We start from the raw sequence: 25,249 nt of genomic DNA, 5'->3' as shown, positions 1-25,249 counted from the left end.
GTGAGTTTAGGTAACATACTAGGACTTATACCGTCATCTACGATGCTAATAAATAATGAAAGTTTGATTCCTTGGGAAAGGCCAAAACCTTTACTTTCTAGCTCTTCAGAAAAATTGGAATCCCCTGAATAAGGATTCTGAATTTTTGACCTGCCGAGCAATAGCAACAAGAACAACAACAAAATCAACTCACAAAACAGACAGGACTTACAGAATTAATAGACTCAAGTGGTTCACTATCAGAGCTCAAAAAAAAAAGAACTCTGATATCGAATTCAGTGTCCTATACAAATGAACATTGTATATGCAAACTTAATTATTTAAACTCTTGCATAAGTGATGAATAAAGGAATATAGAGTCTGCCATAAACAAACAGTTCAAATCCAAGGATGTGTAACTTAGGATAAAAAGTAGGACTTGAATCTCAGTAACTGAACAACAGAAGTTCTCTTTAATACTCTAGTTTTCAGACAACAGTCAGAGAATTTAAGTCAGGTTTAACCTGAAAACTGAGATGGGCTAAGAAACATCTTAAGGTTCTAGTCATTAAGGCAATGGCTAGACAACCTGTTACAGATCTAGCTACATCATTTGAGAATGCCACTATTCTCACAAATCTAACCAGCAGGACTGTATGAACACTCTGCAGTTTGCTTCAGAGTAAGTCTACCCAGTTCCTATCTGTCTTCATCAGCTGTATGAGTTAACCACGGTGGTATCACCTCTGAAGCTGCTTACTGAGCCCTTTCCATCTTTTCAGCTAGCAAATCTCTCAGAGCAATCACTGTCCAAGGGGATACAACAAATAGCTGAAGGATAGTAATAAGCATCTTAATTTAGTAGTCCAATAGTTAACCTGATACAGTCACATGATTTGCCTTATTCCTATTATTTGTTTTGAAGTAATAAGCTAATTATATATAAGGCTATCTAGACATTTAATAAAATCAGAAACAATTCTTACAAAATCTTCTTAGGAAAACGGGAAATATTCTCAAGAACTTTGATACCATATGAATATTCTTAGGCTTAAAAGTAGGAAGAAACAAAAACGATCGCCCAATCTGACATTACACGTCATAAACACCAGGACAATTTTTGCAGGACAAATTATTGGAACATAATAGTTTTGGTCTACATAGTATTATACTGATGCAACCAAACTGATTTAACCAACTGTGCTGGAGTAAAAAACAAACAAAACAGAAACAACAAAAAAAACCCACAAAACCCAAAACTAAGGGCAATCCTCTCACATGGTACTCTCATATGAATGTAGCTACACCACTGTAAAATGTTCTCTACAAGAATATAAACAAAATGCTATTGCCACAATAATGTAACCACATTTTCTTTAAATAAATGAAAGTAAAAGTTGGGCATAGGTAAACCTGAAGTCCATCAATGATAAAACATTTTAGCCAAAGATATTTTCTTACCAAGGAAAAATGCATGAGAAGCACAGTTTCCTAGAGCACCGAGAATACTACTAGCATCCACCACTTTTTTCCCCATAAAGTACTTTTAAAAAAGTTTCTGATACTTTTACAAAACAATACAACGAAATGTTAGTAAAAGAAATCCTAAAGAAGAATAGCGTAAGAGTCAAAATTATTGCCAAAATAATTCCCCAAAATTAAGTCACCATACCAAAAGTTACCATTAGGAAATCACCAAGTAAAACTTGCCAGTACAGTAAGAAAATAGGTCATGCTTAAAAGCAACAGAAGACACTACATCTGCAGAGTTTTAAACACATCACTTACTGCTTTGACTCATGGTGACAAACCTCCAGCGTTGGATCGTTATAGATGAAAGCTGCTTCTAAATCGTTGACTCTTACTCTGTAAATCCGGCACTGTTTACTGTTCAGTTTGATTCTATTCAGGTTTGCAACTGTGGGAAATATTGTCAGTTCCACATAACCCTATGAAAACACAAATCAAAACCTTCTATAAAATATTTACCAACTGACAAAGTAGAGATATATAAAAAAATTAATGCATTTCAAAGGAAAATCATAGGTAGAAAAATGTTAATTTCTTATTTAAAAAAGAAACTGGTTTGCCCTTTTAGATGTCTAGAATACATTTTCTTGCGTACCTTTTAACAGGTGCTTTCCCAGCTGTGAAATAAACTAAAACACTTCAACATGACTGACAATCGTGCTTGTTAGTAGCATCACTGTGTTTTAGGTTCTGGTATCTGAGCTTAAGACAACGATTTTTAAAAACTAAGCAGAATCCATTTAGACAGATATTTAAATTCACAAAAAACCTCCATGATTTCAGGCCTGAAATCGTGAAAGTCTCTTCAAAGCCCCCGTGAACTCACATATAAGCTAGAAAACTCTATAACCCTATCCCTAACACCAGCTAACACTGTGTTGAACATCAATTTTGAATTGCAAATTGCTTTGTAATATTATTTACAATGCAGCGACCTTCTTTTAGAAAGCTTTTCCTCACAGAGATTAAAGCGTTCACAGTTAGAAGGTATTTTATTTGACGCATCTCAAGAAATGACCGAATTATGAGAGGCATCAGATTAGAAAGCATAAAATATAAAGAAGGTGAACAACATAATCAGCTTGTGTGTGCAGTTGTTTCCTCTAAAAGCATGAAGAAAACCCAGACTTCTAATCTCTACTTTCACGTTTTATTAAAAAATACTTACTACAACAGACTTTCTCTGAAAATTTATGTTGTTGATACAAACTACCTGGTGAGTTGTGCTGGGAAAAAAAAAAAAAAAATGAAAATAAGTAAGGTTTTGCACAAATGCCAGCATTTAAAATATTTTAACCCAGTTTTAAAAAAATAGAGAGCTCACACAGGATGTATGTACATATAGATAAATACTACATATAGCATATACTTATATAAGAATTCATGATTGTCTAAATCTCTGACATGATCCAAAACAAATAATGAATAGAAGTTGCACACAAGGTAAGAAAAGTTCCAATAAAATCAAATATAGTATCATACTAGTATGAATATTACTAGTAATACAGGAAGACAACAACATCGCTTTCGAACATCACGTAACAGTATGTAAAAATATAGTATTACTAATGCCATAGAATCAAGTTCTAACACTTTAGTGATGTGCAGTATTAGAATTGGCACGCAGCCGTAGTATTTGCAATCAGAGACCTGTGGAAAATTTACCTGGTGAGTTGACTCTCATACATAATTTACATAAGCAGGTACTATACATGAAAAAAAATATAGTACATGCTTTTACAATTAGTATGTCATAAGAATCCATTATTTTAAACAATATATATTAATCAAGATAGGTGTTTTAAACATGTCAAATGCATTTGCTTAAGTTTTCAGTGACATATTAGAACTCCTGGTAAATAAAACTCTGATTTAAAAAATGGAAGATAAAATAGTAATTCCAACTTCTTTAAAAATCTGTAAGTTATTTCTATATTTTTTTCTGTAGTTGGTGGCATCTTCACCACACTTCACAGTAACACTATTCATGACTCAAGATACAACCTTGTAATAATTCAACTTTTATGCCACATCACACATTATATGCACATACTCACGTACGCTGTGCATTAAAAAGTGACTTTGCTTCAGTTGAGCAAGTTCAATAAAAATTCCTACAAGAGAATGGTAACATCTAGTACCCAATGATGGATTTAAACATTACCTACACATTAAAATGTGTATGATAACAAGAGTGATTCTATTTAGAAATACATTTGCATTACAGATTTGTGAAGAAATCAAGGAGGTAGAACAGAAATACATAAAGATCCACTGAAATCCACAACCGCTTTACAGCTTGGTTACAACCAAAATAATCAACGTGTAAAAATGACAATTTGGTTAACAAAGCTGCCTGCCGCAAATGCAAGCATTTTTTTTATATATAAAAAAAGCCCTAAGTCAAAAGGGGTTGACACAGCAGTAAGAATGAAACATGACAGCATGGTCTGTAGTGCCGATATTGTGTGGAGAGATCTCCACGGTTTGAAGAACACAATGTAAATATCTTTATGAGATTGCATGGCTGACAGACTCACTGTCCATGAGCGAGTCCATTTACACAATAAAACATACACCTACAACACATATTTTCTGAATGCAAGCTACAGCATAAGCAGTAGTTCCAACCTTCTCAGGTAAATAATTACTGATCAGCCTGTGGCCTGTTTCAAATGTGCAGTGGTCTCAAGTATAGCTACTTTAAAAAAAACGGATACTTATAATTTATACGGTCTTGGGCTCTCAAATCCTTTGTCTCCTTTCTTCCTATTCATCCTGAACAGCAGCACTAAAGACACACTGCTGGCCGTCAGACTGGCATCAACATCATCCTCGCTCGATGGGTCCTTTGATTTTTCCCCGCGTCAGGCCGTATTTGATCACTCATCTCCCCAGCAGATCCGTGACTCCCAACAGTCAGGCATCTTCAGCTCGAACGAGCACCATAGTTACAGCACAAACAACATTCAGTCTTTCCACATAACCCTTTTACGAGTGCAGCGATACCAGTTCAGAGGCGCTACGTGCTTCCTTTCCGCAGAAGCCACGTAAATCAACCGGCTCAAGGGGCAGCGGAGGTGGGAGCTACTGAATCAGGAAGGCCGCGGCCGGGGCGGCTGGGCAGGCACGGCCGAGGGGTCCCCTCCTCTGGGACAGCCGGCGGGAGCAGCACCCTCCGCTGACAAGGGGGAGAGGCGCTGCCGGGGGGGCGAGAGGGCCGGGGGCGGGGAGCGCAGGCGGCGCCGCAGAGCCCCCGCGGCCCGGCCTTATCGTCGCTGCGGACGCGGGCGTTGCTCCGGGCGGCGGCTGGGCTGGCGGCTCCCGCGGGTCGTTCTCGTCCGGGGCGGTCGGCTGGGGCCGGCCGGCATGGAGGGCGGGGGCGGCGCACCGGCAGGGCGCGGGCTCGCCGGGCCGCGCGAGGCTCCCCCTCAGCAGCACGCCCGCCGGGCCCCGCCAACGCTCTCCCTCTCGGCAGCGGCCGCCATTTTGTCAGTAACCTTTGACCCCTGGCGGTTGAAAGGTCACAGCCCGTTTAGCGGCGCTTGCTTCTTTGAAGGTTGGAAAGTCCGTTGGAATCTTGTTTTTCAGAAGGGCGGTGTGCCGATGTCAGACGCAGCCATAGGCCAAAACAAAACAAAACAAAACAAAAAAAAACCACCACCACCCCCCCCCCCAAATAATCCAACCGACGTTTTACGGGGTGCGCGCATGTCCTCGTGCGCATGCGCCCTGCGGGCCCCCAGCGCCGGAGCAGGCAGGCGCGCGGGGCAGGGAGGCCGCCGTTAGCGCATGCGCTGCCCAGGGCGGGGGCGGGGTGCCGGGGCGGCGGAGGCGCGGCCGGTGCCCGCCACGCCGGGGGGGGGGGGGGCTGCGGGCGTGTCAGCGTGGGGCCGGGGGGGGGCTGCGGCACAGGAGCGGCTGCTAAACCTACCGGGGGGGGGGGGGGGGGGGGGGGGGGGGGGAGAGGCTTCCGTCGGGTCTCCCGCTGGTGACGGCTTACACACGCGTGAGCCGCCCCACTTGGACTCGTAGCGCTCCAGTGAGTGAGGAGCGCTGACATCCGCTCGTATGGCCAAACTAAGGTCACCTGAACCCACCCGGGGGCCAGGCTCACGGGAGCGTACTGAAACACATCAGTCTTCACTTTTGAACCGAAAAAGGATTTAAGACGGCAACGACGCTGCTGGAAACATGGCACAGAGCCACACCGTGAGACTGGGTCCGATGACCTCTTCCCTCCCACCCCGCGTGTGCTGCGCAGCGTCTTCAGTTACAGTGTCAGGAGGACACAATCTGAAGTTTCTTCACCACCAAGATTTGTTCTTTTATAAGCAAGTTTTGATCCATCTATTTTATATTAAAATAAATGCTTGCATGAGAGAAGGTAATGGAGCTAGCCCTTTCAGCATCAGCAGTTCTTGAAATTTAGAAAGCATCGGCTCATTTCCAATGTCTGACAAAACAAGCAGAAGCACCGTGAACACGCAGAATGATTACACACGCTAAAATAATTTAGATAAACCTGAATCATTACCTCAGTATTATGATACAGCTCTATTCACGTAATACTTAAATTCTTGTTTGTTTCACAAACAAAACCCCATGTAAATATACACTGTTGTATCGCAGACTACAAGACTATTAACTGTCTTTGTGTATGTCGGCCAAGGCACCTTCTGTGATGCAATCGAAGTTATTTCCAAGGCTTTCACATTCACATTCCCGTTGATCTCTCCAAGAGGGAACCTTCTGGTGCTATCAAAAGGACCACAGCTGTTGAAACCAGACAGTGAACAAGGCAATTCTTCCCGGCAGAGAGCTGCCCTTAGAACCCAGCTGAGTCTCCACACAACTGGGTCACACACCACACTTGTACGATGCAGAAATGGGGAGCACTGGGAACTGATCTTGCATCAGTGGGCAAGAATAAGCAGAGTTCAGGAAGTAGTTTTTATTCAGCTTTTTATCTATAACAGAATTCCAAGGATACACACATCCACCTGAAGAGTTACATTTGATTTATAGTTTCTTTCCTCTCCCTGCTAACCCTGCATTTGGCATGCTAGTAGTTCCAAGGTTATTCATACCTTACATCTGAGTCTGATGCAGCAAATGCTTTTTGTATAAAAACTCTACAATTGTTAAGTTTAAAAAAAAAAAAAAAAATCTGAAAAATGCCTAATATTAAACTCCGGTTCACTGACATGCAAACAATCCTTTTTAATGATTACAAAATTTCAATTCCAGGCACTCCACTTTATGACAATATCATAGAAAAATCCTGTTTCATTGCTCTACACAGAGTAATATTCCACCTTAAGTTTTCAAGACACAATTTCTATGTCCAGTTATTTGCCATAACAAAGTTTAAAAAAAAAAATAATCGTATTACAAATTTTATAAGCTCTCTTTAAAAAGCAAAGACAGTCTTCTGTAAAACATTAATTCTACATCAGCTACATTCTAATGGCAGTTCATAGGAAGTTCATAACACAATGTCCAACTAGTCTCTCATATCTTCACACTTGACTGCAATTTGGGTTTTTTGTAATATTTAAAAGGCAATTCTGCCAAGTGTTAAAGTGTCAAGAGCTCGTGCCAGTGTTACTCACAGACATGACCACAAAAAGAACCACCTTCCAAAATTAAGACTAGTGCAGTCTCAGTCAGGAATAATCTGTTCACGAGCTTGTCAAAGTCTGCAGTATTCAAAATGTCAAAACTGCCACAAAATCTTAATCTTTAAGAATGCTCATTAATGGGCAAAAGACTAAGCATTCCATTTTGCTGTTGAAATCAATTCAACTGATTCAATTATTATCAAGGAGGTTTTAATTTTTAATGTCAGACTTCAGTTTATGGATAGACAGGTAAAGTATATTCAAGAAGTAGCTTGACTCCTGGCATAACTACAGACACAAAGGAAAAAGAAGGTGGGCAAAGGAAGGTGGGCATCAGCTGATAACACTATAGTTTCTTAGAAGAGGCAAGAGCCCTCACATTCTACTTAGTTGAGCAGAAAACAGAACTTGTTAAAGGTTAGCTGCTTAAACTCAAGACCATTGTATAATACCGGTTGACAACTCCTTTCTCCAGAAGGCAGCAACAAGCAACATTCACTGTTACTCCATTCAGTACTCTCAGTTCTTAAAGCAATACTTGTTATGAGATGGGTCTTCTAGAATTATAAACTTTAACACCGTTCTGCATTGAGGAGCGAGCGTATTTTGTCAGAAGAGCACCAACTGTCTGCTTCTCTGCACATAAATCTCTATAGAGGAAATAAAGCAGATGACATTGGCATTAGAGAGATTCTCATACAAAATGAATCCATGAAATACTTGTAAATATAGCAATAAACTGGATTAGGGTATTGGAAGGAAAAATAAACCCCAACAAACTACTACTGTTAACTGTCACATAATGCTTTAAATTACCTAAAGTTTAGAATTTGGCTTGACATTTCAGCAACAGGCAAAACTACATTATTTACTTCAGAAACAAGGATTTTGGTTTTTAGGGGGGCTGGTTGGTTTTTATTATTACTCCTCTCAAAAGGGTTTTCAATCCAGCAAAACAGTTAGCTTTGAACTACTTAATTATATTACAGTAAATTTAGAGCCACCCATAAAGGTTTGATACAGTTACTTCTGGGTTACCATCTATATCTGCTCACATGTATCATGGCTGGGCCTTCCAGATAGCACTGTAATGTAAGGGTTAACCACCAAAAGAACAAAGGACACGGTATAGGAAGCACTATGGCTCTATAGTTCTTGTGTTATAAATATGGAGGCTGATAATAAATGTCAGGAGGTTCATCCTTTAAGTCTGCCTCAATCAAATAAGACAGAATTATCACCCACTTAACTTTAGTAGGATCAGCTTTTTACACAAGTTTAAATCCAACAAATGTAGCTACAGTTCCCAATTCTATTCATATAGAGTTTGTATTCATTTAAAATGGAAAGTATAATATTCGAGGCAATCATAGCTGCTAAGAAGTCAGCTCTGCAAAATGGGGAGAATATAACACTAATTGTATCTTAATAAAAAGAAATATATCCTTACTGTATATAAGGGGTAATATCTTCTTCTGTCCACTTTTCCCGTATGCTGAATAAGCTGTTGAATCTTTCCTGATTGTCTTCGGGTAAGTCTTCTACTTTTAGCAGAAAGATGGTCTCTGGTCTTGAGGCTTTATCCACAAGAGCCAAGCCCTGTACATCAGCACCAGAGAGAAAACGTTAAGTAAAGACAAAACAATAAAACTTCCTTCTTTCTGGCAATAATCCATACAAGTTGCCCTTTGCACCTCCGAAGCCTTCTAAAACAACACTACTAGAGGCAAAGTGAAAAAGTATCATAAAGGCGCTGTATTACAGGCAGTATTTATCACTTCCTTTATGACAAGAAGGGAGGGGAAATCCATTAAGTTCCAACATCTCTCTACATCCTTTGAGCAAAAGGATTTTCATAGTGCTTGCTACTCTGCTGCCTGTCACTACAGCCTGCTCGACTTCTGCTTTTGTTCTAGTTACAAGTATTAACTATACAGCTGCAACTTTTCTTCAAACAGTGAAACGTGCCAGACTTAGAGAAACCTGAATTGTCAGGATTCCAGACTACCGGTGCTCACAGAGGACATCGTAAGTACTTTAACTTGAAAGGTGACAGAAATAACACAATCCATCTCCAGTAATCGATAAAATCCACATATGACACAAGTCAGTTAGCCTACTCACGGAAGAATCTGTACTGCTTTACGGTTTTTACCTTAAGCTGATCAAGCCTTGTTGTCATTCCTTCAGGGACGCTTTGTTGCCAGACTTCATGAAACTCTGATAGATTGAATTTAACTGCATTTTGCAAAAGCATTTGTGCTATAGCTCTGCATATTTTATCTTCATACATTTCAAAGTAAACTTCCCCTGCTGAGAAACAAAAACCAGTGTATATTGCGTTCTTGCTTTTTGATAAAAAAAACAGAGAACAGCCTCTTATTTCCATTCTGTTCTACAGTCTTCTACAAACCAAGTATCCTGGTTTTTTTTTCCTCAGGGAGTAACCTGACCTGGTATTACTTTGCATAAACGATGGTACTTCTCATTCACAAGAACAGATTAAGCACAAAATTATGTGTGTGTGCAGCACTGCCCAAGCCACAATATTAATTCATATCAATTGAGAGATAGATATATATATATCCTTCCCCCAATATCTCCTTTTCCCCTTTCCACAGTAACACTGTTTTTCCTACAGCTTTCATTCCTGTTTCTGAACGGCTTGTATATAGAGTTTGCTGTCTGTGGTTGAACAATTAAACCAAAACATTCACTTCCTTAATCATCCTTATAATATTAGATGATTAAGGGAATAAGGAGAATTTATTTTCATTCTCACTACCTTGACTAAAATTCTCTGAGCAATGTCAGGCATAAACACTTCCTTCCACTTTTTCAGTCATCTGGGCTTCCTGCAACTCAATCCTGTTCTTTGTGTAACCTGCCTAAATATACCAAGATGACAATCTGTGTCACTCCAACTACTTTCCTGTGTCCTTTAAGGTTGAGTGCAACTCCTACTTCAGCCAAAGGTGAGATGAAAGCAACTGTGAGGAAGAACTCAGATTAAGGCACTGAAATACTATGTCTATATGTGAGATGGCCAACGGAGATTTAATCAATACAATCAATGGATCTTGTGGTGCAGTTCAAGGGACCAAAGACAGATGTCTACTTCAGGCAAGCTGAATTCAGGGAGATCTACACACCACTGACCATTCACAATAGCACAATTAATTGCTTAAACATGTGGTATCTGAGACCTCCCAGCGTATCTAAAGAGAGAGTCCATCTAAATTTTACAAGTGATCTGTCTTTAGTCACAAAATTATGGCTTGTAGAAACCTAATAAGTCACTTCGGGTACCTCTGATAGTTCCTGATTTTTCCCTAGTGTCTTGTACAGTTTAATAGTCCTTTTTCCTATGAAACTTTCTCCAAGAATTTCACTGATTTTTAGCTCACTGTTTGCTCCCTCCTTTTACCGGCATATTAGCAAATGCATTTGTTTGGGCCACCCGCACAAAATCTGCATTTACTCATGAATAACTCTTTCCTTTATGCAAAGTTAAAATATGTATGCTTTCCCAGACTTACCATCATCAATGTATTTCCTTCCATAGCTTAAAAGAGTATGTTCTATCATCTCTCTGGAAAAAAAAAAAAAGAAAAAAAAATTAGAAATCTAGTTTTAAAACTGTTCATTAGGACATTACAGAAACAGTTACCAAGAAGATGAAGGAACAGGTAGAGTAAAAAAAAAAAATCAAGGAGAATGGAGGATGGGAGACATCTTCATGGCTGAAATAAACAAATTGATAAGAACTTAGAACTAAGTTAAAAGAGGACAAAAGGAGACAAAAAGGACAGATGGGAGTTAATTCAGCATGTCACCCCCGAAAGTCTCTTCCACTTTCTGGTTATAACTAGTAAAGACTAAAAGGCGTAAGGAGAACAAGGAAAAGAGATTCTTGTGATGTCACTTCTTTCCAATGAGAAGCAACACAAGTCACAAATTTGGCAGTTAATTATCCCTTACTGAACAGGAGGCATTTTTCTAAAACTATGGCATAAGATTACTGCCTAACCACAGACACTAACACTAAAGCAAGACTTCTTTTTGAGCCAAAAGCCAAATAAATGGAAAATTATTTCATTACTCCAAATGGCAGTACAATAAACTCAACTCTTACAATCTGAATTCAGTATTATACCAGAAAACATACAACCATGTCAGACATTACACAAGAGCTAAACTGAACATTTTTGGCTAGCTATAGCTTCAGAACAAGTATTTCAAGATGGCCAGCAATTTACAGCTTAAGTACATGCTACTTCCACCATTTACAATTCAGTAGTAATATTTCTACTACCGAATCAATGGAATTATTACCAATATACACTAAAATCAGTTTACTAACCTGTCTGCCTAAACTACTAATGCCCTTGCATATTTTAGACCCAAAGAAAATATATCCTTAACGCCACAGTAACTAGAATCTAGAGTTACAAGATTACAATTCTAATAAATAATTAATAATGATTGTAATTAGTAATAGTTAATAATAATTGTAGACAATTTTAAGTACTAAAAGTAATTGCTTACCTGGGCTCTAAAGATCCAAGTTCCTCAAGGCAGGTACATAAAGGAACCTTACTTAAAGACCAGGACTCTGAGTCTATTAGCTGAGTCACATGATTCAAGAGTTTCATCTCATAGTCAAATTCTAGAATTCTCCAAAATCCTGCCAAATAAAAAAAACACAAAACAACGTTAGAAGGAAAACATTAACACCTTAATTCTGTTCCCTTGGAGATACACTACAGGAGTCTGGACATTTAGGTCACACCTTCACAAAGTACAGTGACAGCATTCTGTGCTTTTCAGGATTAAAACAGAGAAAAAGAACAGAATAGTAAGAGCAAATGTAAAGGAGAAAGAAATAAAATCATCTCAATTATTCATAACTGTTTATGTAGATTAAGTGCCACAGATACAAAGACATTACAAATCCCATCCCAAGATGAATCGGACCTGGAAAAACTAATAATTAATTCAGGCACAGAGGTGCATGAACAGAACTGATTGCACTGGGCCTGCAAAGTGGCAGTTCAGGTCCAGCCAAGTTCACAGAAATCCAGATGTGACAAAGCATGGATCTGGTACAACGATGCTGTGCAGCAGTAAATAACAAGGAAAGTCATCTGTGAGATCCACCTATCTAATGGGACGGTATAGAGAAGATGGATCAGCAGTCTTCCCAGTGGTGCTCAGTGATGGGACAGGAGGCAACAAGCACAAGTTACAACAAGGGAAATCCCAGCTGGGTATCAAGAGAATTTTTTTCTCCTTGCAGATAGTCAAACACTGGAACAGCCTGGACAGAGGTTGTGCAATCTCCACCCTTGGAAATGCTTAGAACTCAACCAGCCAAGGCCCTGAGCAGCCAGCTCCAAGTTGGCCCTGTTCTAAAGCAGGGGTTTGGCCCTGACAACCTCCAGAGCTCAGTTCTGCCCTATATTATTCTATGACTCTAGGACTGCTGTCACCTGGCACCCAGGTGAGGGTTTGGGCTTGGCCAATTATATGACGAGTAGGACCTGCCCCAAGGCGACACACTTGTTCCAGCCTTGCCTGACACAGTAGGGAGACTTCTGAGATAAACCCTGTCTGGGAGGAACAAAACACTATGAAAGGGCTGGAGTTACCTAAGGATCAGCTATTTTTGCCTCTAGAACTGCAGAAAGCAGTACCCACTCATCCATGAAGAGGGCAACCAGCCAAAAAATATTCATGCTATGGGTGGGATACTCTGATGCCAGTGTTTGTAGCAGCAAAGAAGGAATTACCCTGGGAAGAGCCAGACTGCTCAATGCCTGCTCAGTTTTATCCTTTTGATCAGCTTCATAGCAGTAGAGGAACTATGGAAGCAGATATTAGTACTTTGAATTAACTTGCACCTTGAAAGATGAGGATGTGGAATGGGCCTTAGAAAAAGGAGACACAGATATTTTGGGGATAAAAGCAGGGTTATTTCCTCATAGGCAATAATATTCTTTAGAGACAAATACCTTCAATTTTGCAGGCATCTATAACCTGCAATTGGTGCAGTATTTCTTCTTCACTTGCTTGAATCAGACTTAACAAATCTTCTGTTGTATACTGCAACAAGGAAAGAAGGAAATAAAACAGGTTAACCTTACTCCTCCTTTGCTTCAGCAAGCATGCTAAATGCCTTATTAAGATATAATGAAAGAAAAACTTAGAAGATTGATGTTTTTTTCCCCAGACTCTGAATTTGCTAATGTTTACCACACTCTCTGAAACCCTTCCTGTAACTTACAACATTTTCTCAAAGGGTTATTGAATATACAAACCAGTCTAACCACAGGGAAGTGTTTGTGCCATGCATAAGTAATATACCTGTATTCCCAGGATGTCAAACTAGTGCAAGTAGGCATCGTAAGTATCACAGCAAGAATGAAAAGTGAATGTGTTCTGTCTTCCCTAAACCACATATTTTGATCTGTAAGATTCAAAGAAAAGGCAAAACAAAAATCACTTATCACTTCTGGATAGAAGTCAGAACTCCAGCTTAGTACCTCCACTGAGTGAAAGCCTCCTCCAGCATGACCTCAACAGTTAGTGTTGTGTTTTGGTGTCTGCTAACCAATTAGCAGACATGTAGCACAGAGCCAGCCACAGAACATACAGCTCCTTGCAGAACAGTTACTTGCTGAGATGGGAGGGTGCTGTGGATACTCTGGTAAAGATTTAGGAGACATGGGAGGAACAGAAGGTATCATGAGGACTGAAGTAAAGGGAAGGAACGCCAGACAAATCCAGAGGAAACAGGGTTTCATTAATTCCTTTATTCGCCTTGCAGCCCTTTTTAATTGCCTTACAGCCTTTTTAATCAACTCTAATATTTAAGTTTTGTTGATTATAGCATAAGAATATTTCCTATCAGAAAAGAAAAAAATTGGATTAAGTACTTGAGATCTGTTAGACTACAGGAACACAAATGGAACAAACCAACACCAAGTTTGGAACATCCACATGTTAAAGAAGCATTTAATAAATACATAAAGGTCTCCGCTTCCTGCTGTGCCATTCCTATTAGACAGTATGTTGAAACATCATCAGGCTAAGCAGCACTGAACTCACATCAGTATTTCAGCAAGGGATGACCACAGTATACAGTACTTAATAAAAACACTGCTAGCAATTGAGAGCAAAAATATTCCCAGATCAATATGAAAGTGTGTTTGTGACTTAGATACTGCCATTCAGATAACAACTTGCACAGGAGTCCTTGGTATTTCTTCCCCCTCTGAGGCCTGGCTAGCACTCCAACAGCTTTTTTTTTTTTTTTTTTTTAAGAAATGACTGCTCTCAGCTCTGACGCTTTTGTCAGCTGCATCACCCTTGCAAACATAAAATGGAATGGGTTGACTTGCACCATGTCCACACCAGCAATTTCCAGATAATCTATTCAATATGTTTTTTTTATCCTTAACACTGATGCGTGTGATCATTTCAGTATGCCTTGTCATTTCACTGTAAAATCCAGGATTTTAATTTGGTGCATCCTGAACAAGCTGTGTACTAGCCCATTTATAAGTTTTCCTGCAGTTTGTTAATTCACATCACTATGCAACAGGCTTCCTTATAGTGCTATAGTTTCTTATGGCTCTTTTGCTGTGGTTCTCTGCATATGATACAGTACTGAAAACCATAAGAAGCTTACAGTAAACCGCCAAAAGAGAGTAACTTGTTTTCAAACAGCTTAAAGGTGGCTTATTAGTTGCCAGCACACAATAAATATTAAGTGTAAGCAAACAACACAGTGGAAATCTTTACTACACCTGTATTGTTCGGGAATCCAATGAGAATTACTCCCACAGGAAAGACAGCTTTCCCATGGAGAGCTTTCAGATTCATTTAAAGTTCCACCAGTGGCAAGATAAAATTTGTATACATTTATATCAGATATATCTAGCTGTTCTCCAGTAAGCTAATATAGGAAATACATTCTCCTTCAAAACAAATGGAGAAGATCAGTCCTCAAATTAGGCACTAATGTTTGGCGAGACATTGACATATTTTTATAATATTCGTTCAATATTGTCAATAAATATTATTGCATGTGACATTTTTGTGTTGCTAGCATTTGTCAATGCTTATAATTTCTGGACAATTTAAGCCCTTCTCCCTTTGCCATCCCTTACTTTGCTGTATGTACTTCAGTGCCTAGACCAGAGTAGGTGGAAAAAGGCAATGCTGGAGGAAAGATTCTGAAACTGATCAGAAATTGGTCTGTTAATCACCCATAAAGAGAGAGGAAGCATTTCTCTCCAAGGGAGAAAAGTAATATCCAAGCACACACAAATGATTTGTTGGTATCAGCTTCAGCCAAATTTTTAGGGTAAAATACTTTAAAAAACAGAAATGGTTGCTCCAAAGTCAAAAGGAAAACCAACCAAACTAACAAAACCCCAGGATTTTTATCAGCCTTTTATCCGAGATCATATGCTGCACAGTCCAAATATCTCCATTACTCTTTAGATCCTAAATTGGATTTCCTGGAAACATAAAAGGGCAGGAGGACAGGATTTTATTTGTGCTTTCCCTTCTTGTAGTGTCAGTCTTATTCTCTGTCTCATATCATCCTTGTCATTCTCTGCAACTCCCTGTTTCTTCTTGTCATCATAAATTACTGATTGGCAAGTGACTTGCACATGTGTGTCCTCTGACCTTATACTTTGCTCATACATGACACGTCATACTTGACAGCCCCAAAGGAGGAGGAAAGGCTGCATTATACCTTAGTAGTCATATAGCTCTCAAAACTTAGAAAAGGTTCTCAAGACTGTCTTCAAGAAACTTCCCATATAAAAAGGGAAATCCCCAGTCTCTTTCAGTGCCCCTCCTTTTCCTCTTTTTACTAAAAAAAGGTGCTTACCTGCTACTCAGTGGATGTGCTAATAATTACCAACTTGTTTAGAACAGTAGGCTTAAAAAATTGACTCAAAGCAGCACTGTGAAACATGGGAGGAAAGGCATTTTTCTAGTTAAGAATGTATCTTCACTTTAATTTGTCCATTACCAATTACAAGAAAGTAGTTTACGTAGCTGATTTACCTTTGAAAATGTCAAAGTCTGATCTTTCCGACTATCTGGCCCTTCATATGGATCTTCCATTAAAAGCTTCCTCAGTTTCTTCAGTTTTGGTCGACATCTCCTTAATTCCCAATAGTTATTGGAGAAGCCAGCAATCTACAAGAATAAGCAGTGACTCTTAAGACATTTTAATATAGCATTTGGATTCAAAGCAGCTTACCAAAATTATCAGCAACAAGTGTTAACCTGGTCACTGAGAACAAGAGTTTATTAATAGGGTAATTACTTCAAAGATGAAACAATCGTTGTAATATTTTCAATAAAAAAGTTTACCACAGGCAATGAAGAATAAAAATCCACTACTGGTTGATAAAAATACGTTCATAGTGCACATGACAAAGGGAACAACTCACCTCTACATGCAAATGATAGAATATCACCATGGGATATATTCCTGCACAATTCTTGTCAACATTTCTTTTCCTCTTAATACTAAATTATATTACTGCCATAAAACCCCTCCTATATTATGAGGGGGCTTCCATCTTCCTCACTTCTTCCCATGCTTGGGATCTACTTCATGGTCTTTTTACACCTTAATGAATCATCATAAACAGACATTAATGAGACAGAGCTACACTTGCACACAACTAAAAAGACATCTCTGTTCCTTACTCTGATTCAACACACAAATTAAAAGCATGCAACAGGAAGCTCAGGTGTAATTGATTCAACAGGACTAATCTAATAAAACTTTACTTTCAGAGCGATCCTGAGGTGTTTTATGGGGTACAGCCTGGGTTTCCTAGAAGATTCTCTGAAGAGGACAGAGTATTGGAGGCCTTTCAGCATTGTTTCTGCTATCTACCAAACCAACAAAAGCGGGTACAGAATGGCAGAGGCAGAACAGGCACCTGGTTCATGACTCCTGACCCAACCACTAGCCCCCTTGTAAAAAAGCCTCCATGAAAAAGCATCCAGATAGTACTTTCCAATACCCCAAATGCTTTACTAGGCTACTTTTTTTTTTTTAAAGGTCATCCATTAAAAACACCCCAAAACTTTAAAATAATGTTCCATTTAAATCAACTATAAACAAACCACCTATATGTAGAAGTCCTATCCAAATTCTAAGACAAAGAAAGCTCTCAGTTTTTAATCTAACTATTCCATAGCTTGCTTGGCACAAAATTCAGGTAAATATTAATTTCCTGATAAACTTCTAAGCTTTTCTTTCCCTCCATGTCAAATGGCATTTACCTAAGTGTTAGATTTTTTTTTCCTGCCAAGTTCTTTTCTGAGCAATTTGGTAATGCTGCACAGGAAAGAAAATAAATAATTCTAATTTATAATCCAAAGCTCATAACTGGAGCTGGTCTGTGTGAGGTGAATAAAACGTCAGATGCTTTGGCTGCGAGTATTAGCCTTGCAAGTGGCACAAAAAGCAGCACCAAGACTACAGAAGAGCAGTGAAGCCCCAAAATACTGAGTCAACATAGTATCTTTTGCTATGTTTCACAATTTGCAGTGCCAATACACTAGGTACAGTTTTTGAAAACACTAAGAAAGCTCTTAGAAATACAACTCAAAAAACAATTCATAAGCAAATCACATTTATATTATATTGGCATGCGTGACTTCAGAGAACTAGTGAGATCATTAAACATAACAAGAAAAAGAATATGGAAGAATATTACTTTCTCATTAATCTACTTTAGTTTGAATTAACTTTTTCTATTAGCTGAACTGCTGACCTCACAAAAGAAATTATGTTGTTTTGATTTATTATGTTCATCTAAGGACAAGCAGGATTACTCCTCAGTGATGTCACTATATCCATTACAGCAAATAATGACCTAGTAATAATATTTGCCTAACTATTTTTAGTAAAATTTTATTAACTATGCTTCAGAAGAGCAGTGAACAATGAATTCTTTAAACTGAGAACTCTAAAATCATTCACTCCAACAAATCTTTCCAGATGCTAGTTGAAAGAGAGTCACCTTTGAATATATTTCTGTATTTAAAAAATAATATTCAGGCATGACATGGTATAATCTGCCTTTCGGGGAAAGCACTCCTAAGAATCAATTTGAAAAAAGCTTATTTTAAAAACAGCTGCTATAAGAAATCAGATTTTCTTGTAAAGCTTTTAATACCTACCACAAGTAATTACTATCCACTGAAAATGAACCAAAATTTTAACTTCTTAGAAACAATAATTATCATACATTATGGATAAAGTTCAATTGCCTAAAGGAGGGCCCCAGAGCCATTTTGGACACCCTAAGGTATAGCATGCCCCTTGTGTATAAAGCGTATTTATAAAGACATCCTTCTGGGGCTGTTCAATATACAAAGAACCTACAGGAGACTCATGTCCTTCTGCAGTGGCAGCTCGTAGCTAGACCAATACCACAAGGCATCTAAAATGGCATTAGAAGCCTATGTTTAGGCAACTGAATACCAGCCCGGTTTCACATGTGCATCTTGGATAAAATACAAGAAATTATAGAGAATAAGAAAGTAGAGAATTAAAGCAAACAAACAAAACCCAGAAAGACATACCTGTGAATGAATAACATTACAAGATGCTTGATCTGCATTCAGCTGTTCTGGAGTTTTGCAACCAGGAATAAACAGCAGCATATTTGAGGTATCTGCTATTTTCAAGTCATAAGTTTTATCTTTGCTGCACAACACTGCTTGTTCATCCTTTTCACCACGGATTACTAGGCTGGAAAAAAAATAGCACCAAAATAAAGATGTATTTTTACCTCTATTTCAGGATGAACACCTATTAAACTTGTCTGATATTTTTTTCACATTTATACGTTGGTAAAGAAGTTACAAACTGCAGTTCTATTTGGTAGCAGCAGTCACAGTATACCAAAATAAAGATGTAATTGTCAATTAATCTAAAATATCTTCACACTATGTTTTTTCCTCTCCTTTTTGAGTTTTTGCACTCTGAAAGACGAGCATTCAAGGTTTTTCTGCAGATCACGGTCAAACCACTTCACCTGCCTATTCAGATGACTCCCCTAAAACACTGATGAAATGATGCTTAAAGCCTGAACTAGTTCACTAATCTTAGAAATTAGATTACAACTAGAGTTGTTTTTTAATAAGGACTGAAACTAGCCCATTGTGAAACAAGAAAGCAAACAGAAATTGTGTCTGTTGTGCAGTGCCCTTCAGATAATTCTCTCTCAAAAGCATACACATTTTCTTGCAAGTAATTCCACGCAGGAAATAAGACCATCTTCTAGAACATTTCAGTACAAAGAATCAATGCAAACCCCCTCTCCAGTTCACATACTTGATTAAATAGAGATTCTTAGTGAGGACGTGATAATACTGAAGCAGGACCACAACAGGGGAACATTCAGTTCCTCCCAGGCTACACTAAATTAAGTGCTCTCGTTCGATTTAATCAAACTGCTCATCTTGCTTCCAAAAGCTTGCATGCATCAACAGAGCTCAGCTGTGCCCCAAGCGGTCCTCAGCATGAGTCAGGCCTCCAACCAATGACACCTTACCAACGTTGCACTGAGTGTGAACAGGCTTAATAACATACATCTCTGAGGACTATTTTCTTTAGAGGGAATTCTAATATTGTATCATTTTAAACATTATGTTATGTCCCTGGCATTGGAGCAAAGGAAGAAATTTTAAAACAGTACCAAAAACGTATCTAGAATCTGTTCTTGGTCCAGAGTTAGATGTCACGTAACCATCCTACCAAATGCCTATGCTAATATTGTACGTCCTTCGCTGTTCCGCTTGTCTAACTTGTAGGCACCCTGACATCCACCTGATGTCAAGAGTTCCAGTAAGAAAATCTCAGAGGCCAGAGGGATTCTTTTACAGACATAATCTCCTTTCCTAAACACAAATTTTTAGGCATCTATCTTTATATGCCCGGCAAGAAACTCTCCTCAGTTTCTGCTAGAAATCTCATGAGAAGCAATTTTTCCATATGCAAAAAAATTAAGAAAATGAGAGAACAGTCCTCCTTACAACAGCCTACAGAAGTGGGAAACCTTAGCAATAAAGTTGCTACTCCGATCAGATTGAATAGGCAGGGAACAGGAACTGAGCCTTGTTACTGACTCACAGCGTAACAATACATGACCCATCCCCTATCCCATCTTTTTCTTTTTTTTTTAACGCGCACAACAGTTATTTTGCTGAAACAATCTAAACGTGTTGTAAATACCCATCATAAAGAGCTGGTGATGTTCGCTTTGTCCAGCTTATTTTAGGCGGTGCTAGCTTTTAATTTCCAATATAACTGAGCCAGGTTTAAGGGGCAGTTACGCCTTCACCCTATCAGAAGTCTGGGTGTTAATTAAAGTCTGGGAAAAGCGCCGTTTAAGAGCCACGCCAGCTCAGGAACGCTAAAGATGAGACCCATCCCGCGCCGCTACTCTGACTCTCCCACTCACGGCGAGGCGGAGCTGCAAGGGTGCGAAAACTCCAGCTTTCCACCGCCGGGCGGGCCTGCCCCGGTCCCTCAGCCTGCCTCCGATCGACGTACCGGGACTGACGGGGGGGGGTGTCGCCGCCGCCCGGGCCGCGCTTCGCCTCAGGGGGCCGCGGACGCGGCCCCCTGAGGCGAAGCGCGGCCCGGGCGGCGGCGACACCCCCCGCCCTCCAGGGGGCGCCCCAAGCCCGCCCGTACCTGCGTCCCGCCTCCAGCTCGGCGCAGAGACCCGGCTCCAGCTGCAGCAGGCAGCACTCGCCGGCGCCGGCCTGCGGACCGAAACTGAGGCAGTGCACGACCGGCAACAATTCCGCCGGGTTCAATTTCGCCGTCCGTAACGTAGCGTCTACCTCCGCCCGGCTCCGCATGGCGCCCGACGGCTCGATCCTCTTCCGAAAAGCCGCGCCGCACCAGCCCCCGCCCACGCCGAGGCGGTGCCCCGGCGCCGCAAGGGGCGGGGCGGCAGGCGGCGGGGCGGGCGCCGGCCGGGTGGATTCGTTGGTTGCTCGCCTTGCGCCCGGCCGGGGCCGGCGGGGCGGGAGGCAGCGGGTCGGGGTTACGCTGAGGGGGAATCGCTCTTCTCAGGCGCAGCCGGTTCCCGCCCGGCGAGGCCCGGCCCAGCTCAGCTCGCAGGGGTGCCGCTCCTACAGCGGGTCTGATCCCGATTTCTGCACTAGAGCCGGGCTGGGCTGCAAGAAAATATCTCTACGTGCCAATAAATTGCCATAAAAATCCACAAAATGCCCTAAATGAAATATATCTATAAAATACAACAAAAAGAGGCCCAGTATGGGAGCCCCTGCCCAGCTCTGACTGAGGCAGCACCCTGTAGGTGTTTCCTTGAGACCGGAGCGTGAGAGCAAGGGTGGAGAGAGAGAGGCCGACCCTCCGAGCTGCCATTACGGGGCCTGGCTGTGGCTGGGAAGGCACAGGGTGAGGCAGCTGCGGGTGGGCACCCACTGGCATCACCCACCCCTGCTCGTCCTGTCAGGACAGCTGTGGGGACAGTCTGACCGAAGGCAAGTATCTGCTGGCTCTCGTCGCTTCGTGATCCCTTAGGAAAGGGATTGCACAGGCCCCACGGAGGGGGGTTCGTCTCTCCGTGGCTCAGGGCCCAGCTGGGCTTCGCGCTGTGGCCTGACCTGGGCCCTGTCTGCTTGAGGAAGCTGTGAGGAAGTGCTTGAGCTAAAGCCATGACAGATGAGTAAAAATGACAGGCAAGCACAATTACTGCAATGGAAAATAGTCTGCAGCTCAGAGGTTCAAGAGGAAGTCTATTGACATCCTTTAACCATAAGAAAAAAAAACAAAGCGGAGGCTTAGAAGACAGTGGCTCAGCACCACTGAGAGTCAGTCCTCTGCAAGGAGCAGCACAGGACACCTCTTCCCTGCCTCATCCAGGATGGCCAGCTTTCCAAACGCTGAGTTCTTGCTGCAGGGCATATTAACACTTGGCCTAGTAGCGTGTTAGTCCTAGCTGTCTGCTGTGTGCATTAGCTAACAAATAATTACTTTGTACTCCTAAGTTGTGTATATCTGCTTCCAGAGTTCCTCTGTGCTTGGTATAAGCCTGCATGAAATGACCCAGACAAGGAGGTAGTACCACGTTCATGTTGGAACCAGAAGCAGGAGCCAGTGGGATGGAGCTGGCTTGGTTCGGTGCCCAGCCCAGCAGAGAGCAACTCCTGTCACATGTGACTGAGTCAGGCATCTTCTGCCTTCAGAAGGTCCTTTGCCTGAGTGGTGCCAGCAAGGCAATTGGCCCTGGAGAAAACTTTGACTGAAGTAATGAGGCAGTTACTTCTATCACATGTGCAGTGGCTTGTTCAAAGACTCAGCCATCTATCATATTTTCATGTTTTATTTCAGTTACTGAAACGTGGAAATACAGTCACTGTGTACACAGGAAACCTGAGGCACTCTGACTAGTTTCTACTAACGTGTAGGTGCAAACTGTTATGTGTACAGCCTTATCCGAGACTGTTACATTTTGCTTTAATGTAAATCTGTTCCTGCACACCTCTAAGGTAAACCAGAAAGTCACTGTTCTATCAAGTAAATGCTCACAGAGTTTTTAACTGTTTAAATAGCAGCTTAATTATGCTGGTTTTAATTTATACCTTAATTTGTGCAATTTCCCAATGACCTCGCATGCCTGCTTCTTCTCCTTTCTCCTTTTCATTCTGTGGAATAAAAAAAGGAGATTCTGATACAGCCAAGGAACTTAACCCAGTGCATGAATTCATGGAGTTTGTATCTTAAGAGCTCTGCTACATAACAAAAACCCAATGCAAAAAAAAAAAAAAAATGTTATTCAGGAGTTGACACTGATCTGTGGTCAGGAACGTTTGTACTAGTTATTAATTTTTCCAACCAGTTTTGTTTATCCTAGTAGTTGTGGTTGTAGATGCTTTTCATCTTGTTTCCTAAGGAGCTGAAACGTATATGCTTGTGCTGCCTGCCATCTTTCTCTGCCTGTCCCTCACTTACCATGCTGGAAGTTGCTGTTCAAGTTCAGGCAAATTTGGCAGGTAAATTTCCTAGAAGTTTTGTGGAAATCAGTGGCTGGGCAATATACTGGAGCCCCTACTTAGGGGGAAAGCAGATCTGATCCATTCTGAGAGGCAGCAGGCAACTGGCCTATCAGCAAAAATGTGGACATAAATCTATAGGAAACATGGCTCATTTCTCAGGAAACAACTTGCATTATGCTTCGGTTTTCACTGGGAATGCTTCAGAGCAGTGACCTAACTGACAAAAACTGGTTTGTGTAGGAACTCATGAAATTAGTTTCTTGAAACACAGATGAATCATTTAATGAATTTGAATTGCAGAGAAAATAAGGAGATGCTGAACCATCAATGTTGCTGTCAATATATAAGGAAATGCATATTATGGCAAGGGAGCTTGGCAGAATCCTGAAGTCCTTTTATAATGACACTGTGGGATTATTTATTTGCTCTGGAGTTGCTGTAGCATAAATGAGTACTGTTTTCACTTTGAGCTGGTGTGGTGGGCTGAAACTCTCAGGGTTCAGGAGCATGTAGCATTATGGTACAAGCAGGGGTGAAACTCTCCTGTAGCAGAATGGAGGAAAGAGCTGAGGAAGCAAGTAATTCAGCCATCCCAACTTAACTGATCACCAGCTGAAGTCAGGCCCCCAAGGTGCACATCTGAGGCTTTCAGTGACTGCTGTGAGTGTGCAGCTGAGAGGTACACCTCTCATTATAAGAGAGAGGTAGACTGAACCACTAAATAGCCTGCATCCTCCGCTGGGGTGGGGAGGGGAGGCAGGAATGAAGTCAAGTCTCAAGCAAGATAAGCTTTGGTGTAGTTTTTCAGTTGACTAAAATTAGTGGAAATTAGTGTTAATGCAATGATCTGGTTCACTAACATTGAGTGAAGTTAGCAAAACAGAAAATGGATTGTTGAAGATTATTATAGTCTTGCTTTTGAAGTTCCTGGCCCTGTATAATGTTTCTCAGGACTCAAACATCAAGGATGTGAACAGCAAAATAAATGAAGGGCAGCTGTGACAAATCAAAGAAAGGAAGTTCAAATAACTCCAAAGATCCACAACCAAGGCATAAAACAATGAACCACAAGGTAACATAACATATGTTGTAACAGTGCACGTTACCAGTGTCAGGCTATAGTTATCAGGCAGCACATTAGGAGGATGACTTCCTAGGTGTGATTTCAAGTGCTTGGGAGCTCTACAGTAAAATGTAGTGAGAGAACTGGGCTACATGAAATGGGGTGTTTAAATGTCAAAGAAAGATGTACACTCTAGAAACTTCTGACTGTTCTTCAAAGCACAACATAGGTAGCTGTGAAAATAAAAAGATAATAAAGCCAGCACTGGAAAAACTGACACAGCACCAAAGTCGAATACTGTAACATGCTATCAGCCTGGTGATAATTACACAATTCATAGTTACAGTTCTTGGAGATTATTCCACAAGAGAGGCTCAGTTTGATTAAAGCCTCACAAAACTTAGTTCAAGGATTTATTTTTTCAGCTGAAATGCCATCTGCAATATTTAAAATTAGCATGTATGTTACATTTTCACCATTAAATGACAATTTCTCATTGTCTAGAAATACCTGTCAGTGGACGTGCCCATTGTGCTTCAGCACAGAAGGTGACCGTGGCAGCTGGACCTGTAGGTGTGACTGGAGTTAGAGCACAAGAGCTCTGAATGCCGTTTCACCATGTCGCAGACTCCTGTGAGACACTGGGAGAATAACTGTCTACAGTGAATGTGCTACATTTCCTTCCTAGGAAAACCAGAAAGAGAAAAAAAAAAAAAAACCAAAAACCCAGAAAATATAATTATGCCATTGTACAAATCTATGCTGCGCACATATCTTGAATAATGGTTGTCTAGTCTGTCTCAAAAGTAAGAGCTGGGGAATACTGCTGAAATGAACAGAAAGTAAGTTATGGATAACAGGAGAGAAGACCTTTCTATGCAACACATTGTGGATCTCATGATATGTGGTAGAAGTCAAAATGAGTGCGATCCACAAAAGAGTTAGACAAATTCATAAAGGTTAG

The 25,249-nt window shown here is 40.6% G+C and overlaps 2 protein-coding genes across 6 annotated transcripts in view; both read right to left on the bottom strand.

The window, feature by feature from the left end:
• The window catches only part of TAF2 (TATA-box binding protein associated factor 2), a 64,241-nt gene extending 59,113 nt beyond the window's left edge, over positions 1–5,128 (bottom strand). For 2 of the 5 annotated variants that reach the window (XM_030011386.2, XM_030011387.2), the window contains exons 1-3: positions 4,234–5,125; positions 2,678–2,732; positions 1,768–1,928 (exon numbers count right to left, since the gene is read on the bottom strand). In XM_030011386.2, coding sequence (XP_029867246.1) covers positions 1,768–1,928; positions 2,678–2,732; positions 4,234–4,286 — 269 coding nt within the window. In that variant the 5' untranslated portion in view covers positions 4,287–5,125. Of the gene's footprint in view, positions 1–1,767; positions 1,929–2,677; positions 2,733–4,233 lie in introns of all 5 variants that reach the window. The other 3 variants (XM_030011385.2, XM_030011384.2, XM_030011388.2) reach the window with 3 other exon arrangements.
• Positions 5,129–6,448: 1,320 nt separating this feature from the next.
• Positions 6,449–21,132, bottom strand: DSCC1 (DNA replication and sister chromatid cohesion 1). Its single transcript, XM_030012697.2, has 9 exons — positions 20,887–21,132; positions 18,768–18,936; positions 16,221–16,355; positions 13,148–13,238; positions 11,682–11,820; positions 10,673–10,725; positions 9,289–9,446; positions 8,584–8,732; positions 6,449–7,783 (listed from the first exon to the last, which is right to left on the bottom strand). The coding sequence occupies exons 1-9, from the start codon at positions 21,054–21,056 to the stop codon at positions 7,675–7,677; spliced, it is 1,173 nt and encodes a 390-aa protein (XP_029868557.1). The 5' UTR covers positions 21,057–21,132; the 3' UTR covers positions 6,449–7,674.
• Positions 21,133–25,249: the final 4,117 nt, after the last annotated feature.

Source organism: Aquila chrysaetos, chromosome 4, assembly GCF_900496995.4.
Source record: "Aquila chrysaetos chrysaetos chromosome 4, bAquChr1.4, whole genome shotgun sequence".
NCBI lineage: Eukaryota > Metazoa > Chordata > Aves > Accipitriformes > Accipitridae > Aquila > Aquila chrysaetos.
This window is presented reverse-complemented; position numbering and strand designations above follow the sequence as displayed.

What these genes read in the sequence shown, in the direction of transcription:
- DSCC1 (XM_030012697.2), bottom strand. Translation starts at nt 21,056, where the DNA reads ATGCGGAGCCGGGCGGAGGTAGACGCTACGTTACGGACGGCGAAATTG. An exon ending in GAGCTGGAGGCGGGACGCAG is followed by an intron (nt 18,937 to 20,886) that starts GTACGGGCGGGC and finishes TTTTTTTTCCAG; the next exon opens with CCTAGTAATCCGTGGTGAAA. An exon ending in AGATGCCTGCAAAATTGAAG is followed by an intron (nt 11,821 to 13,147) that starts GTATTTGTCTCT and finishes TTTATTTGGCAG; the next exon opens with GATTTTGGAGAATTCTAGAA.